The sequence below is a fragment of the Leptonychotes weddellii genome, chromosome 16, assembly GCF_054177405.1.
Source record: "Leptonychotes weddellii isolate Sample4059 chromosome 16, ASM5417740v2, whole genome shotgun sequence".
Classification (NCBI taxonomy): domain Eukaryota; kingdom Metazoa; phylum Chordata; class Mammalia; order Carnivora; family Phocidae; genus Leptonychotes; species Leptonychotes weddellii.
The window spans coordinates 45936532-45960653 of NC_138384.1; the positions used below are offsets into that span (position 1 = coordinate 45936532).

At 56.4% G+C, this 24122-nt stretch overlaps 1 protein-coding gene across 1 annotated transcript in view; it reads left to right on the plus strand.

Annotated features, from left to right (window-relative positions):
- PRR12 (proline rich 12) overlaps positions 1-23142 on the plus strand; it is a 25953-nt gene extending 2811 nt beyond the window's left edge. Inside the window, exons 3-14 of the mRNA XM_081807602.1 lie at positions 328-489; positions 574-3893; positions 4429-5095; positions 7108-7517; positions 15309-15425; positions 15632-15765; positions 16057-16529; positions 20155-20280; positions 20388-20485; positions 21597-21743; positions 21840-21935; positions 22160-23142. Coding sequence (XP_081663728.1) covers positions 328-489; positions 574-3893; positions 4429-5095; positions 7108-7517; positions 15309-15425; positions 15632-15765; positions 16057-16529; positions 20155-20280; positions 20388-20485; positions 21597-21743; positions 21840-21935; positions 22160-22306 — 5897 coding nt within the window. The 3' untranslated portion in view covers positions 22307-23142. The remainder of the gene's footprint in view (positions 1-327; positions 490-573; positions 3894-4428; positions 5096-7107; positions 7518-15308; positions 15426-15631; positions 15766-16056; positions 16530-20154; positions 20281-20387; positions 20486-21596; positions 21744-21839; positions 21936-22159) is intronic.
- Positions 23143-24122: the final 980 nt, after the last annotated feature.

Consider the following 24122-nt stretch of genomic DNA (forward strand, 5'->3'; position numbering starts at 1 on the left):
CCCCCCCGCATAAGAACTCTGTCCTGTTGCACCCACTTCCTTTGATTCTGGGTTTTTCTACTCCTTTGCCTACCTTTCCTTTCCTGGGTTCCCTGCCCTTATGATTGGCGTACACTTCATCCTGCTTTTTGGCTCCCTTTTTCCCCTTTGTTGTCCTCGGCCCTGTCTCCTTAGCTTGGCTGTGTCCACTTTATCCTCTTTGAATCTTCCTTTTTGCTTCCTCCAGCCCTTTTCCCTGACCCAACTTGCTTTTGGCCTCTTCCTTTTCCCTTTCAACTCTGCCTTACAAGCCCACTTAGCTGACTCTACCCCCTTGTCCTTGGCCAGGCCTCTCTGGACTCTTCGACACTGGCCTCCACCACGCGGGCTCAGCAGGGCCCGACGCCTCCGTCATGAACCTCATCTCAGCCCTGGAGTCCCGGGGCCCCCAGCCTGGCCCCTCTGCCTCCTCTCTCCTCTCCCAGTTCCGCAGTCCTTCCTGGCAAACAGGTAAGCCCAGCGCCGGCCCAGGAGGGCCAGGGTGGGGCTGGCATGTGGTCCGCCCTGACCTATGGTCTTCTCCATCGTCCCCAGCCATGCACACGCCAGGCCCCACGGAGCTCTTCATTTCAGGCGCCCTGCCGGGTTCCAGCACCTTTCCATCCTCCTCTGCCCTGTCGGCCTACCAGCACCCGGCTTCCTTCGGCAGCCGCCCCTTCCCAGTGCCCTCGTCCCTCAGCCTCCAAGACCCCCCATTCAGCCCCCCAGCTAATGGGCTCCTGTCCCCTCATGACGTGTTGCACCTGAAGCCCTCACAGGCACCCACAGTGCCATCCTCGCTGGGCTTTGAGCGCCTGGCGGGGGGCGGTGTCCTGGGGCCCGCTGGTCTCGGCCCGGCCCAGACCCCTCCATACCGCCCCGGCCCCCCAGACCCCCCCCCACCTCCCCGCCACCTCCCGACTCAGTTCAACCTGCTGGCTTCCTCTTCCGCCGCTGCCGCCGCCGCTGCCGAGCAATCCTCCCCACAGCTGTACAACTTCTCGGGTGCTGCCCCGGGCCCCCCGCCACCCGAGCGGGCCCTGCCCCGCCAGGACACCGTCATCAAGCACTACCAGCGGCCAGCCAGTGCCCAGCCCCCGCCGCCCCCGCCACCAGCCCATGCCCTCCAGCACTACCTGAGCTGTGGAGGCAGCTATCCCTCCATGGGGCACAGGGCTAACCTGGCCTGCAGCCCCCTGGGTGGTGGGGAGCCCTCCCCCGGTGCTGGCGAGCCTAGCAAGGCCGGGCCCAGTGGATCCACGGCTGGGGCATCGGGCCGGGCTGCGGGCCCCGAGGCGGCTGGAGGAGGTGGGGCAGGGGGTGGCGGTGGAGGTTACCGCCCCATCATTCAGTCGCCCGGTTACAAGACAGGCAAAGGCGGCTATGGAGCAGCTGCGGGCGGTGCCAACAGGCCCCCACCACCCCGTTCAACGGCCACGCCCAAATGCCAGAGTCTGGGTGGGCCAGCAGCGGCCTATGCCACCGGGAAGGCCTCTGGGGCTGGTGGGGCAGGTGGCCAAGCCTATTCCCCTGGTCAGCCCCAAGGGCTTCTAGGACCCCAGGCCTATGGGCAAGGGTTTGGAGGGGGTCAAGCCCAGGACTTGAGCAAAGGCCCTAGCTACTCAGGGGGGCCCCCGCAGCCCCCCAGTGGTCCCCCGCCTCCTGGCCTAGCCACGTGTCAGAGCTACTCCCCGGATCAGCTGCAGGGGCAGCTGTATGGGGTTCAGGGCGAGCCATACCCAGGCCCAGCTGCCCACTCCCAGGGGCTACCCACGGCCAGCCCCTCGCTCAGCTACAGCACTGGCCATTCCCCAGCGCTCTCGGGTCATGGCGGTGGCTGGGGGCCCAGCTCCCTGGGGGGTGGCGGGGAGGCCAGCCCTTCTCACATCATCCGCCCACTGCAGTCACCGCCTGCCCCCGGCCGCCCGCCTGGAGTCGGCTCTCCAGGAGCCCCTGGCAAATACCTGAGTTCTGTCCTGGCCTCAGCCCCGTTCCTGGCGCCTCCAGGAGCCGGCAGCTACGCAGCCGGAGCAGGTGGCTACAAAGGCAAGGGGGATGGCTCGGAGCTGCTGGCTGGGCCTGGTGGGCCTCCTGCCGAGCGCACAGAAGATGAGGAATTCCTCATCCAGCATCTCCTGCAGGCACCTAGCCCCCCGCGGACCACAGGGGCAGATGGCTTGGTGGGTGAAGATGGGGCAGCGGATGCTTCCAAGGGACTTGGGGGTAGTGGTGGGGCCGGGGGTCCACCAGGCACACCCTACGAGCTGGCCAAGGAAGACCCCCAGAGGTATCATCTACAGAGCGTCATCCGTACCAGTGCCAGCCTCGATGAGGGTGCCACAGCAGCCCTGGAGCTGGGCCTGGGGAGGCTGAAGGAGAAGAAGAAAGGGCCAGAACGGGGCGGCGAGACCCCGGAGGGGCTGGCCACCTCAGTTGTCCACTATGGGGCAGGTGCCAAGGAGCTGGGGGCCTTCCTCCAAAAGAGCCCACCACCCCCACCTCCCACAGCTCAGCCTGCCCAGCCCACACCCCACGGCCTCCTCCTGGAGGCTGGGGGCCCTGACCTCCCACTGGTGCTGCCTCCACCTCCCCCCCCACAACTGCTCCCCTCGGTCCTCAGCCATGCCCCCAGCCCCTCTCCCAGTGCCCCGAAAGTTGGCGTTCATCTCCTTGAGCCAGCCACCCGTGATGGAGCACCCCAGCCGCCCCCGCCGCCGCCCCCGCCTCCGCCACCCATGCCCCTCCAGCTTGAGGCCCACCTCCGCAGCCACGGCCTGGAGCCTGGTGCCCCCAGCCCCCGCCTTCGACCTGAGGAGAGTCTGGAGCCGCCAGGCGCCATGCAGGAATTGCTTGGGGCCCTGGAGCCACTGCCCCCGGGGCCTGGTGACACTGGCGTGGGCCCACCTAATACCGAGGGCAAGGATCCCTCCGGTGCCTACCGCAGCCCCAGCCCGCAAGGCACCAAGGCCCCCCGCTTTGTGCCACTCACGTCCATCTGTTTTCCTGACTCCTTGCTCCAAGATGAGGAGCGCAGTTTCTTCCCCACCATGGAGGAGATGTTCGGTGGAGGGGCAGCGGATGACTATGGCAAGGCAGGGCCGCCCGAGGACGAGGGTGATCCCAAGGCGGGGACTGGGCCGCCTCCAGGCCCCCCTGCCTATGATCCCTATGGGCCCTACTGCCCGGGTCGGGCGTCTGGAGCCGGGCCTGAGACGCCGGGCCTGGGCCTGGACCCCAACAAACCGCCTGAGCTGCCCTCCACGGTCAATGCCGAGCCTCTGGGCCTGATCCAGAGTGGTCCACACCAGGCGGCCCCACCCCCCCCACCCCCCCCTCCACCGCCGCCGCCTGCCTCAGAGCCCAAGGGAGGCCTGACCTCGCCCATCTTCTGCTCTACCAAGCCAAAGAAGCTGCTCAAGACGTCCTCTTTCCACCTACTACGGCGCCGTGACCCACCCTTCCAGACGCCCAAGAAGCTGTATGCCCAGGAGTATGAGTTTGAGGCGGATGAGGACAAGGCCGATGTGCCCGCTGACATCCGCCTCAACCCTCGGCGCCTGCCTGACCTGGTGTCCAGCTGCCGCTCCCGCCCGACCCTCTCACCCCTGGGTGACATTGACTTCTGTCCACCTAACCCAGGCCCCGATGGCCCCAGGCGCCGTGGCCGCAAGCCCACAAAGGCTAAGCGCGATGGCCCGCCCCGGCCCCGGGGTAGGCCCCGGATCCGCCCACTGGAGGTCCCCACCACTGCTGGGCCAGCCTCAGCCTCCACGCCCACTGAAGGGGCCAAGAAACCTAGGGGCCGGGGCCGTGGTCGGGGCAGGAAGGCCGAGGAGGCAGGGGGCACACGGCTGGAACCCCTAAAGCCACTTAAGGTGAGGGGGACTGGGATCGGGATGGCTAAGGTCTAGAGAAAGCAAAGGTTTTGGACTACAGTTCTGGGGCGGGATGGGGGCTGTGGTTTATATTCTTGAACCTGTGAGGAAATGAACCTGAGTGTTGGGATTCTAGGCTTCCACCATCAGAGATATCTGAGAATTGAGACTTTGGGGGTCTAGAGGGAGGCACAGGGTATTGGAGCTTGGGTTCTTAGGTTCTAGGTCTTAAAGGACCCGCAATTGGGGATTTCTCGATTCCTGGGTCTTGTGGGAGGAGGGTCTGGAGGCTGGATTCCCGGGCTGGAAGCAAAGAGGGATCAGTGAGTGCTGAGGGAGGAACTCCAGTCCTGTCATTCTGGAACCTGAGAGAAGGAATCTCTGGGCTTGAATTCTAGGGTTCTACAGGCTGAAAGTGAGAATTTGACCTAGGTCTTAAGGGAAGGTTGGGGGCCTGCACCTCGGCCTCTGAGCTGGGAGGGGACTTGGGGCCCCAGACTCATGGACCCTGACTCCCCACTTCCCCGATATCTAGATCAAGCTGTCTGTGCCCAAGGCCGGCGAGGGTCTGGGAGCCGCCTCTGGCGATGCCGTAGCCGGCGCTGACCACAACAGCCTGGACTCCAGCCTGACCCGGGAGAAGATTGAGGCCAAGATCAAGGAGGTAGAGGAGAAGCAGCCAGAGATGAAGTCCGGCTTCATGGCCTCCTTCCTGGACTTCCTCAAGTCGGGCAAGCGTCATCCGCCCCTCTACCAGGCCGGCCTGACGCCCCCACTCAGCCCCCCCAAGAGCGTGCCGTCCTCCGGGCCGGCCCGTGGCCTGCAGCCCCAGCCTCCTACCACCCCCGCTGTGCCACACCCGCCGCCCGCCGGCGCCTTTGGGCTAGGGGGTGCGCTGGAGGCAGCCGAGAGTGAGGGGCTAGGGCTGGGCTGCCCTTCACCCTGTAAGCGGCTGGACGAGGAGCTGAAGCGCAACCTGGAGACGCTGCCCTCCTTCTCCTCGGACGAAGAAGACTCTGTGGCCAAGAACCGGGACCTGCAGGAGAGCATCTCCTCAGCCATCTCGGCGCTCGACGACCCACCTCTCGCTGGGCCTAAAGACACTTCCACCCCAGATGTGCCCTCCTTGACGACTGAGGCTGCGGTGCCAGGGCCCCCCCCTCTTCCGGGGCTCCCTAGTGCCAGCAGCAATGGCACACCCGGTGAGCTCTGGGAAGATGATTTGGGGGTGGGATGAGGCTTTCCCTGTTATTCAGGTCACTGGGTATGGTTGTGCAGGTCGTGCACTGTTTTAAGGGGCATCATTCACATTGTAGATGAAGTAGATGTGTGTGTTTACAAATTGAGGGCAAACAGGTGTTGTGAGAAAGGTATCATTTTCTAATCTGTCCACAGATGCTAAGTATGTTAAGATGCCCCAAGGTGGGTACTGGAGAATGCTGGGAGACAGAGCAGGTTATCAGTGATGGGGACAGGTGGGAGACAGGGTACTGAGAGAGCTTTGAAAACTGGCAGGGGTTCGGGGGCCCAAGAAGGAGCTAGGATTTAGAGATGTATGGCAAAAGACAGAAGGACGTCTGGGGGGGGGGGGGCGTATAGGGAGAGACTGGAACATTGGTTAATTGGGTCTTGCGGGGGGTGAGAGGGAAAGGCTGGGGGTGCGGCAGGGTCTGGATGGTGTTCTGTCCTGAGAGAGGCTTTGGACAAATTTCAAGGTGCTTTGATGGGGGAATGGGGGCATTGATTTGGAGAAGGGCATTTGTGGCAGTTAATGAGGGGGCTTGAGGGCTCAGAGGCATCCTAGGGAATGGAGGGGACTTCTAGGGGGTTGTAGGAAGGTGGGAAACAGGGAGCAAGGGAGCGAGAGGGTGTGAGGCTGAAGCAGAGCTGAGAAATGCTGGGGGCTTCTGAGCAGAGTGTCAGGATTTGCTGAAATGGGAGCGAGAACCTTGGAAGGCTCAGGAAGGCTCATAGCTGAGGACACAGCAACAGAGAAGAAGCAGTTTTAGGAATCAGGAGGGATTTTAAGGCGTTAGAGGGGGACTCTAGAAAAACCCATGGGGAGTTAGTGGGAAGTGGAGGGCATGAATGATCCCGAGAGTAGAGAGCAGTCTGAGGAAAGGGCAGGGAAGATTTTGGATGGAGGAGGACAAGACCCCCCCTGAGCAGGAAATGAGGAGGTAGAGATGCAGAGGGAATGATTGGGGAATTGGGAAGGAAGGTAAAAAATGGGAGGTGAGAGCCAGCAAGGGCTTTGAGGCAACTAAGAGGTGTTACAGGACTAAAAGGGGCAACAGGATGAACATTCAGGGGCTCAGAATTACCGCTGGAGCTGGAAAGGGGTCTCAGGGAGGAACTTTGACAGAGCAGAAGGGCTTTGGGGGAGTTGAGGAGCTGTTGGCATAGGAAGGGACATTCAGGGACAAGAGAAGAGGTGCTAGGGATGGTGAATGGCATTCAGGAACTAGGAGCCATGTCAGGGCAGGGCAAGGAGCTTTGTAGGGACTTGGGGCAAGAGGCAGCTGAGGGATGAGGAAGGGGTGGTGGTGGGACAAGGGACAACTGATTTTGATGGAAGGACACTGGGTAATGGTATTAGACCACAGTAAGGGACAGAAAGGGAGAGTATGTGGAAGCCAGGAAAAAGATGGGGAAGGACAGAGCGCCGTGTTTGGGTGGGAAGGCTTATTAGGACATTGGAGAAAGAAGTTAAGGGAACATGGGCTTCCTGTGGCTGGCTGGGAACAGAAGTGGTATGAAAAGTGGAGGGGAGGGCGGCCATGCCTGGCTGGCTCAGTCGGTGGAGCATGCTGTTCTTGATCTGCGGGTTGTGGGTTCCAGTCCCATGTTGGGTGTAGAGATTACTTAAAAGCAAAATCTTAAAAAGAAGACAGAAAAAAATGTCCGGGAGGGGACAGAGGACAGATGAGCAGGGTCAGGGCAACAGCAGAAGAGTAAGAAGTGGAGATGAGTGGAATTTGGAGCAGAGATGGGTGTTGGGGTGTTAGGTGAAGGAGAACTCCGGTTGATCGGAAGGGGTATGGGGGTGCAGAGCAGGAAGAGGGCTGTGTCGGGACCCTGGGGAAGAGGAGCCTGAAAGGGCTGGGAGCAGACCTTGATCCACACTGACCGCAGACCTGAGGGACCCGCGTAATGGGGGGCAGAGGGGGCCTCCCCGCGCCAGAGTCCGCCCTGATGCCGCTCTCGCCCCCAGAGCCCCCGCTGCTGGAGGAGAAGCCCCCGCCCTCGCCGCCTCCCGCCCCGACGCCGCAGCCGCCGCCGCCGCCCCCGCCGCCCCCACCGCCCCCGCCGCCGGCCCTGCCCTCGCCGCCCCCGCTGGTGGCCCCGGTGCCCAGCTCGCCGCCCCCGCCGCCCCTGCCCTCGCCGCCGGCCCCGCCGCCGCCCCCGCCGGCCGCCGCCCCCGCCGCGCCCGAGGAGCCCGCCGCCCCGTCCCCCGAGGAGCCCGAGCCGCCCGACGCCCGGCCGCTGCACTTGGCCAAGAAGCAGGAGACGGCGGCCGTGTGCGGGGAGACGGACGAGGAGGCGGGCGAGAGCGGCGGGGAGGGCATCTTCCGGGAGCGCGACGAGTTCGTCATCCGCGCCGAGGACATCCCTTCTCTCAAGGTGAGTCCGCCGCGTCGTGTCTGACAGCTGGGGCGGGGGGATTCGGCCCCAGAGCGGTGATGGAGCGTCTGCTGGGTGACGGGCCCGGGCGTCCTGAATTCCCAGGCTGATGGGGCGGGAACGTGCGGAGGCCGCGCCGGCCTCTGAGACGTGCGGTGTGTGTCCTGTAAATGAGAGAAAGGGGTTGTTAACGTTTACTGCAGATACTCTGGGTGCTGGGCTTCCAGCGGGGAACAAGGCAGGTGCTCGTCTCAGTGAAGCTTCTAATTGAATCGCACAAGCCAGGGGAGGCAGGCTGCTTTGCAGTGCATGGCATAATGGTGGAAACGTGAGGCGTTGACAAAATGTACCTATGAACACACACACGCATGTAATCTGTAAATGTAATAGCCGGCAATTGGGGACTGTCAGGCCACATCTTAAACTTTTTGCAGATCGGCCCATTCCCTACTTAAGTGACTCTACTGCAGGGGTTGGCAAACTGGTCTCTGTGGGGCGAATCCAGTCCCCTGCCTCTTTTTATAAATAAAGTTTTATTGGCACACAACCCATGCCCATGAATTTACAAATCCTCTAGGGCTGCTTTCCCCATACAGTGGCAGAGTGAGGTAGTTCAGGCAGAGCTTAGCTGACCCACCAAGCCAAAAAAATCTTTCTTTTTTTTTTTAAATTTATTTGACAGAGAGAGAGACAGCGAGAGAGGGAGTGGGAGAGGGAGAAGCAGGCTTCCTGCTGAGCAGGGAACCTGATGCGGGGCTCGATCCCAGGACCCCGGGATCATGACCTGAGCCGAAGGCAGACGCTTAACGACTGAGCCACCCAGGCACACACACCCCCCCCCAAATCTTTCTTATCTGTTCCATTATGGAAAAAGTTTGCTGAGCTCTGCTGTACTGGGTTCATTGGATAGATAGATTTGGATCAGAGGTTAATAGTTATAGGTGCGGGACAAGGGTAGGTGACATTAGATGCTCATGTAAGGTTTGTCCCAGAACATGAGGCTGAGCAAGCGCTTGGTAGGTCAGCAAGCCATTGTCACCTTGATGGTGACACCAAAGACTAGGGCCTTTCTTCGTATTAGTCACTTTCATGGACTGAGTATTGACTATGGGGGCCAAGAACATATTTGGCCCTTGATGTACATTATTGTGTTTAATTTATTCTCTGGTGGTGTTTCTTCAGACAGAGGTATTGTGGGATGAATTAATTATAAGGTTTAAACAACTATCGTTATGCTTTGCTGCTTCGTATGTTCTGTGAGGTGAAATTAGTGTGTCTTTTGCTGAATGATTTTTAATCCGTCTTATTGTGGAAGAAGCAGAGCAACTAGAATAATGGGACTGTATGTACCCATTACTCAGCTTCCACCATTGTCCCCTCCTGGCTAGTCCTGCGTCCTCTCTGCTCCGGCACATTCTGCCCCCTGCCCTACCCCACCAATTCCAGACATGTTCTGCCATCCATGCCTTGTCATTTTTTTAGCATGGTGGTTGCTTCATCCAAAAGAACATTGATAAAAGGTAATATTAGGGAATTACAAAGGAAAATGCTAGGGTGATTGCTCATGTTCCCAAACCCAACCAGCAATTGTAAAATTCCCTGGTCCCTCCTCCGGCATCCCTCGTGGTCTTTCTCACTTCCAAATGTCTTGTGTACATTATTTCATTTTTTTGGAAAAAATGTATTTTAGGGAGAGAGTGCACAGTGGGGAGGGGCAGATGGAGAGGGAGAGGAAGAAAGAGAACCTCAGGTAGACTCTGCGCTGTGCACGGAGCCCAACACCGTTGGGGCTTGATCAAGCATGGGCTTGATCTCACGACCCTGAGATCATGACCTGAGCCAAAACCAAGAGTCAGACGCTCAACCAACTGAGCCACCCAGGAGCCCCACATTATTTCATTTTAACTTTGTGACTTTTGAGGCTGATTTGATCCTCAGCTGGGACAGGCGAGGAAGATATTGAATGAACAGCAATGATAGGAGCAACTACCAACTCCTCAGGATGGGATTTGGGACCTATCACAGTCAGAATTCAGAATTTAGCTTGATCTTTTTTTTCCTTTGTTTTTAATTTTAAGAGATTTTATTTATTGATTTGACAGAGAGAGCACAAGCAGGGGAAGGGCAGAGGGAGAGGGAGAAGCAGGCTCCCCGCTGAGCAGGGAGTGCGAGGCAGGGCTCAATCCCAGGAACCTGGGGTCATGACTGAGCCGAAGGCAGAAGCTTAACCAACCGAGCCACTCAGATGCCCCTTGTTCTTAATTTTTTTAACGTAAATAAATTTTTTTTTAACTGAGCTTTATGCCCAACATGGGGCTAGAACTCACGACCCTTAGTCAAGAGTCACATGCCCTACTAACAAAGCCAGGCACTCCCCCTTTTTTTTACTTTAATTGTAGTAACCTTTACATACCATGAAGTGTATCATTCTAATCATTTTTAAAGGTACCGTTCGGTGGCATTGAGTATATTCACATTGTTGTGCAGCGTTCACCGCTGTCTCCCAAGTTTTCTCTTTATTTTTTTAAGATTTTTTAAATTTAACGGGACACCTGGGTGGCTCAGTCGGTTAAGCGTCTGCCTTCAGTTCAGGTCATGATCCCAGGGTCCTGGGATCGAGTCCCGCATCGGGCTCCCCGCTCCGTGGGGAGCCTGCTTCTCCCTCTGCCTCTGCCTCTCTCTCTCTATATCTCTCATGAATAAATTAAAAAAAAAATTTATTTGGGAGAGAGGGAGAGAGCACGAGCGGAGGGAGGGGCAGAGGGAGAGGGAGAAGCAGACTCTGCTGAGCAGGGAGCCTGACGTGGGGCTCGATCCCAGAACCCCAGGATCACGACCTGAGCCGAAGGCAGACGCTTAACCGACTGAGCTCCCAAGGAGCCCCCAAGTTCTGTCTTTATAATCACCTCTCATGATGGGGATTACTCTTCCCGTTTTACAGGGAAGGAAACTGAGGCACCAAGTACTAAAGCAGCCTTCCTAGACTTTGATGGCTTAGGACCCGCACCAGCTCCGTTGGCCCCAGGAGCCTGGGCTCTCAGCACCCGATTCAGCCTTTCCCTGTGTACGTTCTGTCAAACGTTGACAATGGCAATGGCAGATGCGGGGGGGGCCCAGCCCTGGGCCGAAAGAACAGGGCTTTTACAGATGAGGAAGTTCACGTTCAGAGAGAGGGACTCATTCGGTTGGTGGGTGCCGAGCTGGGATTGGAGCCCTAGCCATCCGACACCACCTCCCAGGTGGCATGGGGCCGGGCAAGGACTCACATGCTTAAAATACAACACGAGTGTGCATTACAATGGGGGGACACACAGCCCCAGGACTGAACCACTCCTGCAGACATTGGAGACCCGTTGGTGTGCTTGGAGTCAGGGCAGGCTGGCGGCATCATGGCTGAGAGCCCAGCTTTGGCCTTAACCTGACTGGTTCAAATCTCTGCCACTTCTGGGCTGGGCTGGGGTCGACCCTTCCTGACCATGAATTTCCTCATTTGCAAAATGGGGGTGATCCCGTTAGTACCTCGCTCAGGTAACGGGAGGATCCAGGCATTATAAAGCTCCACGGGACTGTGGGTCACACACAGTAGGTATCCCATACACTTTGCTTTGGTTACTCATCTCCGCAGAGCTTGGCAATTTTTTTTTCTGTGAAGGGCCAGCTAGTAAATTTTTTAGCCTTTATAGGGCACAGGGTCTCTGTTACATCTTCTTGTTTTGTTTTTATGATCCTTTAAAAATTAGGAACCAGGGCGCCTGGGTGGCTTAGTTGTTAAGTGTCTGCCTTCGGCTCAGGTCAGGATCCCAGGGTCCTGGGATCGAGCCCCACATCGGGCTCCCTGCTCCGCAGGAAGCCTGCTTCTCCCTCTCCCACTCCCCCTGCTTGTGTTTCCTCTCTCGCTGTGTCTCTTTCTCTCAAATAAATAAATAAAATCTTAAAAAAAATAAATAAAGGGACACCTGGGTGGCTCAGTCGTTAAGCGGCTGCCTTCGGCCTGGGTCATGATCCCAGGGTCCTGGGATCGAGCCCCACATCGGGCTCCCTGCTCCGCGGGAAGCCTGCTTCTCCCTCTCCCACTCCCCCTGCTTGTGTTCCCTCTCTCGCTGTGTCTCTCTCTGTCAAATAAATAAAATCTTAAAAAAAAAAAAAATTAAAAAAAAAATAAATAAGTAAATAAAAAATAAAAATTAGGAACCATTCTTAGCTTATAGATCTGTGAAAATGGGCAACAGGCCATAGTTTGCTTCAGAACAGTGGTAGTCCTTTAGAAATATCATGAGCTGTATACATCATTTTAAGCTTTCTTGTATCCATGCTTAAAAAAAAAGTGAGGGGCGCCCAGCTGGCTCAGTCGGTAGAGCACGTGACTCTTGATCTCAGGGCCTTGAGGTCAAGCCCCACATTGGGCGGGGAGACTTCTTAAAAGAAAAAAAGAATAAAAATAAAGTTTAAAAATGGGTGAGATTAGCCACAGGAGTGTATTTTCTTTAACACAGCTTATTAAAAAAAATCATTTTAGCATGTAATCAACACAGAAAAAGCTAATGAGACGTTTTACATTTTTTGCATATCAAGCCTTTGGAATTCTGTGTATTATTTTATACTCGTGGAACATACTCAGGCCAGCCGAATTAGCACAAAGCTGGCCCCCTCTCTACTTCGGCTTCCCCATCTATAAAATGGGACTGATAACATTAACTCCCAGTTCTTGGAGATGTTGAAGATTTAGCAAGATGTAAACGCTGAGCTTGTAAGAGTTTGTTGGGTGGAGAAAAGTAGGGGGAGGGCGGTCCAGGCGGGGGAGCAGGGTGCAAAGTTTGTGTCATGAGCAAAAACACGGCGCACTTGTGATGTGTAGGGATTCAAGGGGTTGAGTGGCTGGATTGTGAGTGCTGAGCCTGGGAAGGTGAGCAGATGCCAGGTCATGCTGGGGTGAGCTCAATGGGTGCCTGCTTGAGAGTCCACTTTGGGTTTTCTGGAAGCGGGTAGGGCCCCTGGCTAGTAGGATGGTGGCTGGGGAGGTGTCTAGGCCTGATGGCAGTCTGTCTACCACCTTAGTCCTGTGACACTGATTCCCCTGTTAATGGACCATGAAGTTCTTTTTTTTTTTTTTAAGATTTTATTTATTTATTTATTTATTTATTTGACAGAGAGAGACACAGCGAGAGAGGGAACACAAGCAGGGGGAGTGGGAGAGGGAGAAGCAGGCTCCCTGCAGAGCAGGGAGCCCGATGCGGGACCCGATCCCAGGACTCCGGGATCATGACCCGAGCTGAAGGCAGTCGCTTAACCAACTGAGCCACCCAGGCGCCCCATGAAGTTCTTTCTTTCTTTTTCTTTTAAGTAGGCTCCACACCCAGTGTGGAGCCCACTGTGGGTCTTGAACTCACAACCCTGAGATCAAGACCTCAGCTAAGATCAAGAGTCAGATGCTTAATGACCTAGCCACCCAGGCGCCCCAAAGCTTTCTTATTATCATCCTGTAGGTGTTTCTAGCTCATTCCCATCCTGCTGCTTACTGTCCTGGTCTCTGCTTCTCAAGAGTTCAGATTCCCAGAAGAGAATCTGATTGGTCCAGCTCCGCATTTGGGCCCAAGATAGGATTAGTGATTTGCGTGTAGATTCGCTGCCTGGTCAGGTCTCCTCCAATCAGCTGTGGCTTCCATTGGGCAGGGGCGGGAGAAGTGGGTGTGGTCCATGATAGGATTCCTGGTTGGAGATCAGGCAAGGATGATGCCAGGGATTGAGCCCCATGAGGGCAGAGAGGAAGAGTGGTTTTGGGAAAGCCACCAAGTTCGGTTGGGGTGTGGTGAGCCAAGGGGCCTGCGTCCAGCTAGAGAATCAGCCAGCGCTTTCGAGGAGTCCGATTGGGTAGTGGAAGAGACAGAAGGGGTGGTCTTCCCTGGCTGGGAGGGATGCTCTGATGGCTTTCTCACAGGCTTCTGAGAACTAGAATGGGGAAGATCATGTTAACATTGAGAGGCAAAAGCACCCATTTGTGGGGGTGTGGTGAGTACTGCATTTGCAAAAACCTGGAGAATCAGGAAGTCTGGGGTTCATCTGCTGAACTTGGAGGGATCTGGATGGCCTGCTCGGCAGGGACAGGAGAAGAGAAAGGAAACTGAAGCCAAATCTGGCTGTGCCAGATCGTGGAGCCTGCACTAGGGGCCCTGGAAGGTTTTGGAGCAGAGCAGGATGTGGTCCAATTCTTGGGCCTCTGACCTGGCTCCCCAAGGTCACCAGGACGGAGGCCTGGGAACCATATGGTAGCCTGGAGAAAAGGACTTGGGGCCAGGGCACCTGCATCCCTGTCTCATCCTGCCTCTTGTGACTTCAGCCAAGAGCCTTTTTAGACCTCATTCTCATGAGGTTATTGTAGTCCCTTCTTTGCACTCCCCTAGTTGATCTGAGGGACACACAAAATCATGGACGTGCAAACCACTGACCCAAACTAAGAGTAGGCAGTGGATAGCTGGCACACAGACCCAAGTGTTACAGCTGCTGCCAGTGGCAGACATCATTAATTGATCTCAGCACTTCTGCTGAGCCTGGTTCTGCGCTATGACCAATCTAATTGGAATTGTCATCTGAATCCTATTTATCACTTGAGTGTGATTTCTTTGAATGTGAGGACTAACTTCCGTTCATCTGTGGGTTATCACAATACCCAGTGCACATTTTCTGCTGTATCTTTTTTTTTTTTTTTTTGAGATTTTATTTATTAGAGAGCGAGAGAGCAAGAAAGAGAGCGGGGGAAGGAGCAGAGAGAGGGACAAGCAGTCTCCACACTGAGTGTGGAGCCCCATGCGGGGCTGGATCCCACGACCCTGAGATCATGACCTGAGCCAAAACCAAGAGTCAGACGCTCAATGGGTTGAGCCACCCAGGCGTCCCCGTCACACTTCCACGCTGTCCCGTGTCATTGCTCAGCCCCCTCACAGAAGACATTGCCCTTCCAGGACTTAGGTGTCGCCTCTTCCAGGAAGCATTCTTGGATTCAGTTTGCATTTGAGGTCCTTCTTTTAGGCTTCCACAGTGTCTGGGGGTCTGCCGTTAGCGTGTTTATTACTTGTGTTGTCATTTCTTTGGTGTCGTGTCTGGCTCTCCTGCTGTGCCCCTCGCTCTCCCCAGATTAGGCGCTGGGTCTGACCCACATCCTTCAGTTTGCATTATCCAGCCAGGGGGTCACACAAGTCTCGGGGTGGGGAGGTTGTCTTGAGTGTTGGGGGAGTGGAGATGGGGGGGCCTTCTATCACCGTGTCTTACCCTGTTGTGGAGAGGGGGATGAATTAAGTGGTCTCAGGTGAGCTGTCACCTGTCTGTTCTTGGCACAAGCCACAGCCTCACCCTGTTTTGTTTATTTGCTTGTCTACTTTGTTGCTTGGCTGCTTCTGTAATGAGGACCCCACCAAAGGCCCTGTCAGTCTCGTTCACCACTGTCCCCCCGCCAGCACAGCATCTGGAAAGTGGTGGGTGGGCGCTCAGGAGTTGGCATTACTCTAACTCAACCGGCTTTGTAACAACTAAAACTTTGTAGCACAAGAAGGAACAGCTTGTTTGAGAGTCTTGGGTGAGCCTGGGGGTGGGGGAACGTGGCCAGCCTCGAGCCGCCTCCCCAGGGCTGAGAACGTCCTGGGGCCAAGAGAAATGTGCCAGCCAGGGTGCGGTGATACCTGTTGACGACAGTGCCTTTTCTCGAAGCGGGTATCGAGGGAGGATACGGGGCCCGGAATTGGGGGCAGGAAGGGCAGGAGCGAGGGCTGACTTTGCTGGCCTCACTGCACCCCTCCCCAGCTGGCATTGCAGACGGGGCGGGAGCCCCCACCCATCTGGCGAGTGCAGAAGGCCCTGCTGCAGAAATTCACTCCCGAGATCAAGGATGGGCAGCGACAGTTTTGTGCAACCAGTAATGTAAGCCTGCAGAGGGGAATGAGGAGTCGGGGAGGCCTGGCGGGGGTGTGTACTGGGATTCACCTGCCATCCAGGGGGTGTCCCAAAGGGAGGCTCCACCTCCAGGAGGCTTCTGTGGGGGGCCCCGGGGCAGGGGGGGAGCCTCGGGTGTCGGGCTGCCTGGCTGCGGTAGATGGATTTCCTCGTGTGCCTCTTTCCTTCCATAGTATTTGGGGTATTTTGGGGACGCGAAAAACCGGTATCAGCGCCTTTACGTAAAGTTCCTGGAAAACGTCAACAAGAAGGATTATGTGAGGGTCTGTGCTCGAAAACCCTGGCATCGGCCCCCAGTGCCCGTCAGGTACCCTGGGGGCCAAGGGGCAGGCGGTGGGCGGGGTTGACGGGCACGGGGATGGAACGTTCAAGAGAAGAGGTAGAGGTGGGGAGAGTGGACACAGGGTGGGGGACAGAGACCCAGAGAGAAAGAGACCCAGGTCTGGGATGGGGGGAGACAGAGGCTCAGAAAAAACAAAGGTCAGGAGAGGAAGCTGGTTCTGTGCTCAGAGCTGTGGGCTTAGATGCGGATCTGCGGAGAATTTGGGTTTCTTCGGGGCTGCTGACTGCATACAGTCCCTTCCACATTCCCTTCCAGGCGCTCTGGGCAGGCCAAGGGCCCCGTGTCTGCTGGGGGCAGCTCTGCACCTCCTCCCAAGGCCCCGGCACCACCTCCTAAGCCCGAAACCCCTGATAAGACGATATGTGAGAAGCCCCCAGAGCAGACGCCTGAGACCCCTGTGCCTGAGCCCCCTGCTCCTGAGAAGCCATCCCCGCCTCGGCCCGTTGAGAAGGAGAAGGAGAAAGAGCGGGTGACACGTGGGGAGCGGCCGCTTCGGGGCGAGCGGAGCGCAGGCGGGCGGCAGACTCGGCCTGAGCGGAGCCTCACCACGGGACAGCCCGCCACCTCCCGGCTGCCCAAGGCCCGGCCCACCAAGGTGAAGGCCGAGCCGCCCCCCAAGAAGAGGAAGAAGTGGCTGAAGGAGGCGGCGGGCAATGCCTCGGCGGGCGGGGGTCCACCAGGCAGCTCCTCGGACTCAGAGTCATCCCCGGGAGCACCCAGCGAGGACGGTGAGGCCCTCGGCAGCCACGGGGCGGGTGGGGAGGCATGAGGAAGTGAATCCTGGGCATCAGGAGGAGGCATAGGCGAGCGCAGTCCACAGGGTCCCGGGTAGTGTTGGCGAGAGAGCAACGAGAATTCGTAAATTAAAATGATAGCGATATTTGTCAGTCACGTGGCGCCTGAGATGGCTGTCTTCTCTAAATTCTGTACCCAAATTAACTTGTGTGACATTCATAGCAGGCTACAAAGTAGATACCGTTATTTTTAAATTTCTTTTTAAAATTTTTTAAAAGATTTTATTTATTTTGGGGGGGGAGAGCATGAGCAGGGGGGAGGGGCGGAGAGAGAGGGAGAAGCCAACTCCCCACCGAGCACGGGCTTGATCTCACATCCTGAGATCATGACCCCAGCCGAAATCGAGAGTCGGATGCCCAACCGACTGAGCCACCCAGTGCCCCAGGGGTAGCTGTTTTAACAGAGACTAAGCGTGCAGGCACTCAGATGAGAGAGTGAGTTCTCTTTCCATCAAAGCCCAACATAGGGGGCGCCTGGGTGGCTCAGTCGTTAAGCGTCTGCCTTCATTAAGCATCTGCCTTTGGCTCAGGTGGTGATCCCAGGGTCCTGGGATCGAGCCCCGCATTGGGCTCCCTGCTCTGCGGGAAGCCTGCTTCTCCCTCTTCCACTCCCCCCTGCTTGTGTTCCCTCTCTCGCTGTGTCTCTGTCAAATAAATAAATAAAATCTTAAAAAAAAAAAAAAGCCCAATGTAGGTGGTGGTTTCTTAGAAAATAAGAGGCTCTTCTCAAGGTTGTCCAGGGTCTCTGTTTCCTTTCTTCTTGTTGCTGTGCCTTCCGCCTGCATGCTGTCCTCAAGCACGTGGTCAGAGGCCGCCCAGCAGCCCCAAAGCCGCAGGCCTGCCAGTGGGAAGGGACTCAGGGGCCAAGGAAGGGCTGGACCTTCCTTTTAAATTGCCGGATTTGGGCGTGGCCCATATCCTGTCTCTCCTATCCCATTGGGCAGAACTCGGTCACATGGCCACACCTAGCTGCAAGGGAGCCTGGGAAATGTAGTCTTTTAACTGGGCAGGGTGATGTTAAATCAGGCCAGGTGGAAGCTGCAGGTCATGAAGGTGCCACAAGGGAGGAGATTTAGCAAAGGCCCAGATTTGCAAGTCTTTCCTTCTCTGGCCCTTTTCCTTTTTCTTAAACGATTTACAAACTTAAGTTTAATTAACACACCATATAGTTCACCTACTTAAAAATATAAAATTCAGTGGTTTTTAGTGTAGTCCTAGAGTTGTTCATCCATCTTGGCAGTCAATTTTAGAACACTTTCAATACCCCAAAAGAACTCCTGTATTGATTGGTTATCACTCCTCTCTTCTGGACATTATACATAAGCGAATCATACAACACGTAGGCTTTTGTGATTGACATCTTTCACTTAGCGTAACATTTGGGGTTTAGCCGCCTGGTAGGTGTATCAGAACCTCATTCCTTTTTGCGGCTGAATACTATCCCACCGCACGGATAGACCACGTTGTATGGATCCATGCACTAGTTGATGGACTTCTGGGTTGTTTCTACTCTTTAGCTGTTGTGAATAATGTCACTGTGGGCATGCATGGAGAGCTCTGAATTTCCTGAGCGCTGGAAATGGGGGGAACTGAACTCCACCCTCTTCTGGGAGCAGTTCCCCTGCCAAGGGCCAGTATGGGTCTGGGTCTGTCTCCCCTCAGCCCATTCGACCAGGAGTGAGTGGGTGTGACTCATGCTAGCTGACCTTAAGGCTTCCCTCAGCCCAGGAACCCTCAGAACTAACCCTCTTCCTTGTCTGAGAGTGGTGACCCTCCGTGTGCCAGAAGCTGACGCTCTCTCCTTCCTTAAATTCGTAATAGAAGTTCTAGAAAGACACTGTGGTGACTGTCTTCTCTCTTCCTCTAGTCCACTTCCATTTGGCTTCCTGAGCCCCGTTCTGCACTTATTTATTGAGTACCTACTTCGTGCCACAAACGAGGTTCCAGCAGTGAACAGAATAAACAAAAATATGTATCCTCATGGGAGCTTACAGTCTAGCTGGGGGAGTCCATCAGATAAACACGTTATGTAACAGAACACAAAACAATGTGAAAAATGGTCAGTGTAAGGCTGGCCAGGCTTAAAGGCAGTTAAGAAAAGCACTTCCGGTACAGAGGCTCCAGGTGGTATAGAGGGGGGTGTTTTCAGGGGATGGGGGAGTTGGGGAAGGCTTCTGGAAATGACACTGGAACAGACACCCGAGTGCAACAGGGTTGGGGTTGGGTGACCGGGAGAGAGAACATTCCAGGCTGGGCGTGTCTGGGGATCAGGAAGGAGGCCAGTGGCTAGAGCGAGTGAGTAAGAGGAGAGGGTGAGAAGTGAGGGCAGAGAAGGAACAGGACCAGATCTTGGAGGGACAGGAGGCCTGGAGCTTTGTGGTCCCACTGGAAGGATTTTACCGTGAGCGAGACAAGAGCCATAGGAGGGTTTGGGCCAAGGCCTGGTGGGGTCTGACTGCCACTGCCAAGTGGTCACTCTGGTCCTTGAAACGGCTGTCACCAAGGACCCTCCACGTGGATAAGTCAAATGGATATTTCTCATGCCACTTCCTGAGGGATATTTTAGGGCCGTTCATGGCTGTCCTGCTTCTTTTTTCTCCCTGATGTTCCTTCTTGGGTTTCATGTGAGTGTCCCTCAAGTCCTGACCTTGGCCTTGTGGCTTCACCTCTCACTTGGCAGGCCCAGCTTCCCAGTAGTTTCTTCCCCCTGGCCCCCATCCAGGCTTCCCCCAAACCCCCTCCCTTCAGATCACACTGAGTTCCTTGTCCTAATTTCCATATCTCAGGGGCAGCCCCACTGGCTACTCAGTCAGCAGGCCAGATCTCCAGGCACACAAGCCTTTGCTCCCTCACCTCCAAAGCTGGGAAGTCCCCAGCTCTGGCCCTCCTATTCTCCTGCTCCTCCATTTCTGAATCCTGTCCCTATGGCCCTGCAACATCCTCATCCTTTCTTACATGGTCCATTACCCTGGCCTCTGGTATCATCCCTCTGATCCATCCCCTACATGGCCTCAGAGGGGTCTTTCTACACTTAACCCTTGCCCCTCCCCTGCTCACACCTCTTCCATGTCTTCCTAGTACCCACCACAGGTTTGGGGACATCAGGTGGACGAGGCCCCTATCCTCTTCACCTCCCACCTCCTCCCACAGTCTTGCCCTTTGTGATCTGATCTCTCCGAGTGGCTTCACTGCTTTGGAAACCCAATTATGCTGCTGCTTTAGACTTTATTGAAGCTACACTGAACTAGTCAAACATGAAGCTCACTGGCCTGGAATGCTTTTTTCCCCATCAGTCAAGATTTAGCTCTTGGGTGACCTTGAACCAGCCTTTCCTGGGCTTGCCAGGCTGAACTCGTTACCATCAACGCCCGTGAAGCCCACCCTTAGAGCATACTGGGCTGGGACGCGTTGGTCTCCAGCGGACTCAGAGCTCCCAGAGAACAGGGATTTCTCTCCGGCCCTGGTACTTAGAACATTGTCTGCCACCCAGGTGGCCTCAGATGAAGTTGGAATCATGAGCTCGTGTCCCATTCTCCGCCCCGCCCCCCCCTCCCCCCAGAGCGGGCAGTCCCCGGGCGTCTGCTGAAGACCCGGGCGATGCGGGAGATGTACCGGAGCTACGTGGAGATGTTGGTGAGCACAGCACTCGACCCAGACATGATCCAGGCCCTGGAGGACACCCACGGTGAGCCGAGGCCTGGGGAAGGAGGTTCCCCGACTCCTCCTCTGAACCCCGCCCCCCCCCGCAAGGTGGGGCTTCCGCTCCTCTGACGCCCCCTCCTGGTCTCGCAGATGAGCTGTACCTGCCGCCCATGCGGAAGATCGATGGCCTCCTCAATGAGCACAAGAAGAAAGTCTTGAAGCGGCTGTCACTGAGCCCAGCCCTGCAGGTGCTTGTGGGCCTGGGCAGGAGGGGTCTGGGACCCAGCGGTCGGGCATGGGAGCGATGGGTACAAGTCCGCCACGGCCGTGCGCGCAGAGCATCGGGTCCTGGAGGGGGCAACCACTGGAAGGGTATGGCTTGGCCGGAGCAGAGTTGAGGGCGGGGCTCCCGCAAGAGAGGGTCTGCAGACCTAGATGGCAGGGACTTGATGGATGTGGAGAGGTCGTCGCGAAGGTCAGGGCTGGGCAGCTGGGAAAGCCCAGCAGAGTTTATGGAGTGCAGGTTTGGCGACAACAGGTGGACGAGGCCTTGCTGGGGAACGGTGGTAAGCGGATTCTGATGGCTTCTCTGTCGTAAACACGGGCTTCTTAGCATCTTAGCCTTCACTATTAAGTCATCTGTATGATTGCCTGTCTGGAATAGCCAAGGTCTTGGGGATGGAATATTCGGGCACCTCTGAAAATTCTGATGGGGATCATTGTGTGGGGCTGAGAATTTGGGGGTAGAATGTTAGGGCAACAGAATTCTGGGATGGAATGTTAGTCTGGCGGTAAAATGGGCGGATATTGGTCTGGTTCAGAAAATTCTTGGTGGGATGTTAGTCTCTCAGACGATACGGTTCTAGCACTCTGGGTGGGATGTTAGGGTAACTGAGAATTCTGGGATTGAGAGTTAGTCTGGCTCTGAGAGATCTGGGTAGGATTTATGCCAGGGTTTAAATTTCCACAGTAGAATATTAGGATAAGTCTGGGAATTATGGGATGGAGTATTAGTCTGGTTTTAGCATTCTGGGCTGGAGTGTCAGCCTGGCACTGGGGATTCTGGATTTTAGGATACCTCAAAATTTTGAGTAGGATGTTAGGCTGGGGCTGAGAATCCCGAGTGGAATATTAGGGGTCTCTGAGAATCTTGGGTGGGCCACAAAGCACATTATAAGGGTCACCAGACAGGCCTAGACTCCTCTGTCCTTTGAGAGACCCAAGATTCCAGAATATCTCCTGATCTGCAGTGTGAGGGAAACTGAGGCATCTGACAACTCGGGGGTCTGAGAACTGAGTGGTGGGTTTGGAGAGTGTGGGTCCAGGGGGACGTCCCACTGATCGGTCGGCTTCCCGCAGGACGCCCTGCACACGTTCCCCCAGCTGCAAGTGGAGCAGAGCGGGGAGGGCTCCCCTGAGGAGGGGGCCGTGCGGCTGCGGCCAGCTGGGGAACCCTACAACCGCAAGACGCTCAGCAAACTCAAGAGGAGCGTGGTCCGAGCCCAGGTGGGGCCGGGGATGGGCGGGCGGTGTGGACGCCTGGGGAGAGGAGCTGCCCCGCACTGGGCAGTGGGGTGAGGCTTCTCCGCTCCATCTGTCCAGGAGTTCAAAGTTGAGCTGGACAAGTCGGGATACTACACACTCTACCACTCACTCCACCACTATAAGTACCACACCTTCCTGCGTTGCCGGGACCAGGTAAGCCCACCCGCGGCGCGTCTCGCCCTGGGTTTCTGCCCCACAGGCTCTGCTCTGGACCCCAGCCCGTCCTCCCTCGGACCCAGGAGTCCTGATCCCCAACCCCTCCTCCCTCAGACCCAGGGGTCTGGCTCTCCCAGCACCCCCTTTCCCTGGAATATTGATCCCTAGACCTCCAGGCCCTGGTGGCCACCCACCCCAGCTCCCTGTTTAACACCCTGCAGACCCTGGCCATCGAGGGCGGTGCTGAGGACCTGGGTCAGGAGGAGGTGGTCCAGCAGTGCATGAGGAACCAGCCGTGGCTGGAACAGCTCTTCGACTCCTTCAGCGACCTGCTGGCCCAAGCACAGGCCCACAGCCGCTGCGGGTGACCCCGCCCAGCCTGGGGGAGCCACCTCTTCCATGAACAGAGAATTGGGACAGAACTGTGTCCTCAGGAGCTAATCCCCTGGGCCCCGTCGCCAGGGAAGGGGGGGGTCATTGGTCAGGGTGTGTCCATGCTGCCCCCACAGGGCAGGGTTCAAAGTTCGACTCCTCCCCTCTCCCACGCCCCCTCCACTCCCTCCCCAGCCCTCCCACTGTCCGGTGTACAGAGAAATTATTTATATATATGTATAAATGTCTATTTAGTAACGGTTTCCCTCCCCACCTTGCCCCAATCCTCTCTCCACGGCCATAGCCCCGCCCCCTCCACCTTGTACATAATGTATAGGAAAAGTCTATGTATGGTTGAGGGGGGCGGGGTGGCTTCAGAGAGCTGGGGGACCCCCTCCCCCCCAACCCCCCCTCACAGGCCAAGATCTTTGCTAAAGGCCATTCCCTCCCCAGGGCATTCGGCATCGGGTGGGAGGGGGAAAACGCATCTTGTTAATTATTTTTAATCTTATTTATTGTACATACCTGGGGCGGGGGGCTGGGGAGGTGGAGGGGGGAGAAGGGTCCCCTCCCTTTGGCCCTCCCGTTCCTTTTCTACTGCGATTGTCTGTGTCTGCCCCCCCCCCCCCCCGCCACCGCCCCATCCCCTTGTCTTCTGGATGTGGTTCTATTTTTTATCTGTCTCCTCTCCCCTTCCCCCCCCCCAGCTCCTCTGCTCCTACCTCCCGACCACCCTTTGTCTCTTGCTCTTTCTTGGGCTTCTGTACAACTCAACTTGTATACACTGTGTACACACAACCAGCCAAACGAAAACCCAACAGCAAACACTTTATCGGCCGGCTGGAGTGCCTCTGTCCTGCGGCGGCTGGGGGGCCCCAGGGGTGGCAGAGGCAGATAGGGTCTGGAACGGGAACTTGGCTTCTCTGGAGCCCCTGGAAGCGGCCGGGCTGGGTCGTTGTATGCGTTACGTCTCACTGTGTAAAATTAGCCGCTCCCCCCTCCCTGGCCCCAAAATTTAGTGACTTAAATATTTATCCTCTGGTTTCTGAGGATGAGGAACTGGGGAGCAGGTCAGCTGGGTGGTCCTGTCCCAGGGTCTGTTGTGAGGGTCCACTCAAGTCAGCCAGAGCAGCAGCCCTCCAGGGATTGATGGGTTGTAGGACCTACTTTCAAGGTGGCTCACTTTTATTTATTTTTTTTAAGATTTTATTTATTTGAGAGAGAGCACGAGAGAGGGGAGTGAGGGGCAGAAGGAGAACCAGACTCCGCGCTGAGCAGGGAGCCCCACGCAGGGCTTGATCCCAGAACCCCGGGATCATGACCTGAGCCAAAGGCAGGCGCTTAACCGACTGAGCCACCCAGGCGCCCCAAGGTGGCTCACTTTTAAGGTGTGCAGATTGGCTGTGGGCTGGAGGCCTCAGTTCCTTGCCATGTGGACCTTGCCATGGGGTACCTTGAGTGTCTGCACACCATGGCAGCCGGCTACCCCCAGAGCAGGGGATCCCAGGGAGAGAGCAAGGAAGAAGCCTTGCAGTTTTCTGTCCTAACACACCATTGCCTCCTACATACTGTTCATGGGAAGGGAGTCCTTGCACCCAGTACCCACTCAAAGGGGGATTCAGCTCTGTTTCAAGGAGGGAAAAGCACAGGAATTTTTCGGTGTTTTTTTTTTTTAAGATTTTATTTATTTGCGAGAGAGAGAACGAGAGACAGAGCATGAGAGGGAGTGAGAGGGAGGAGGGTCAGAGGGAGAAGCAGACTCCCCGCCGAGCAGGGAGCCCGATGCGGGATTCGATCCCGGGACTTCAGGAT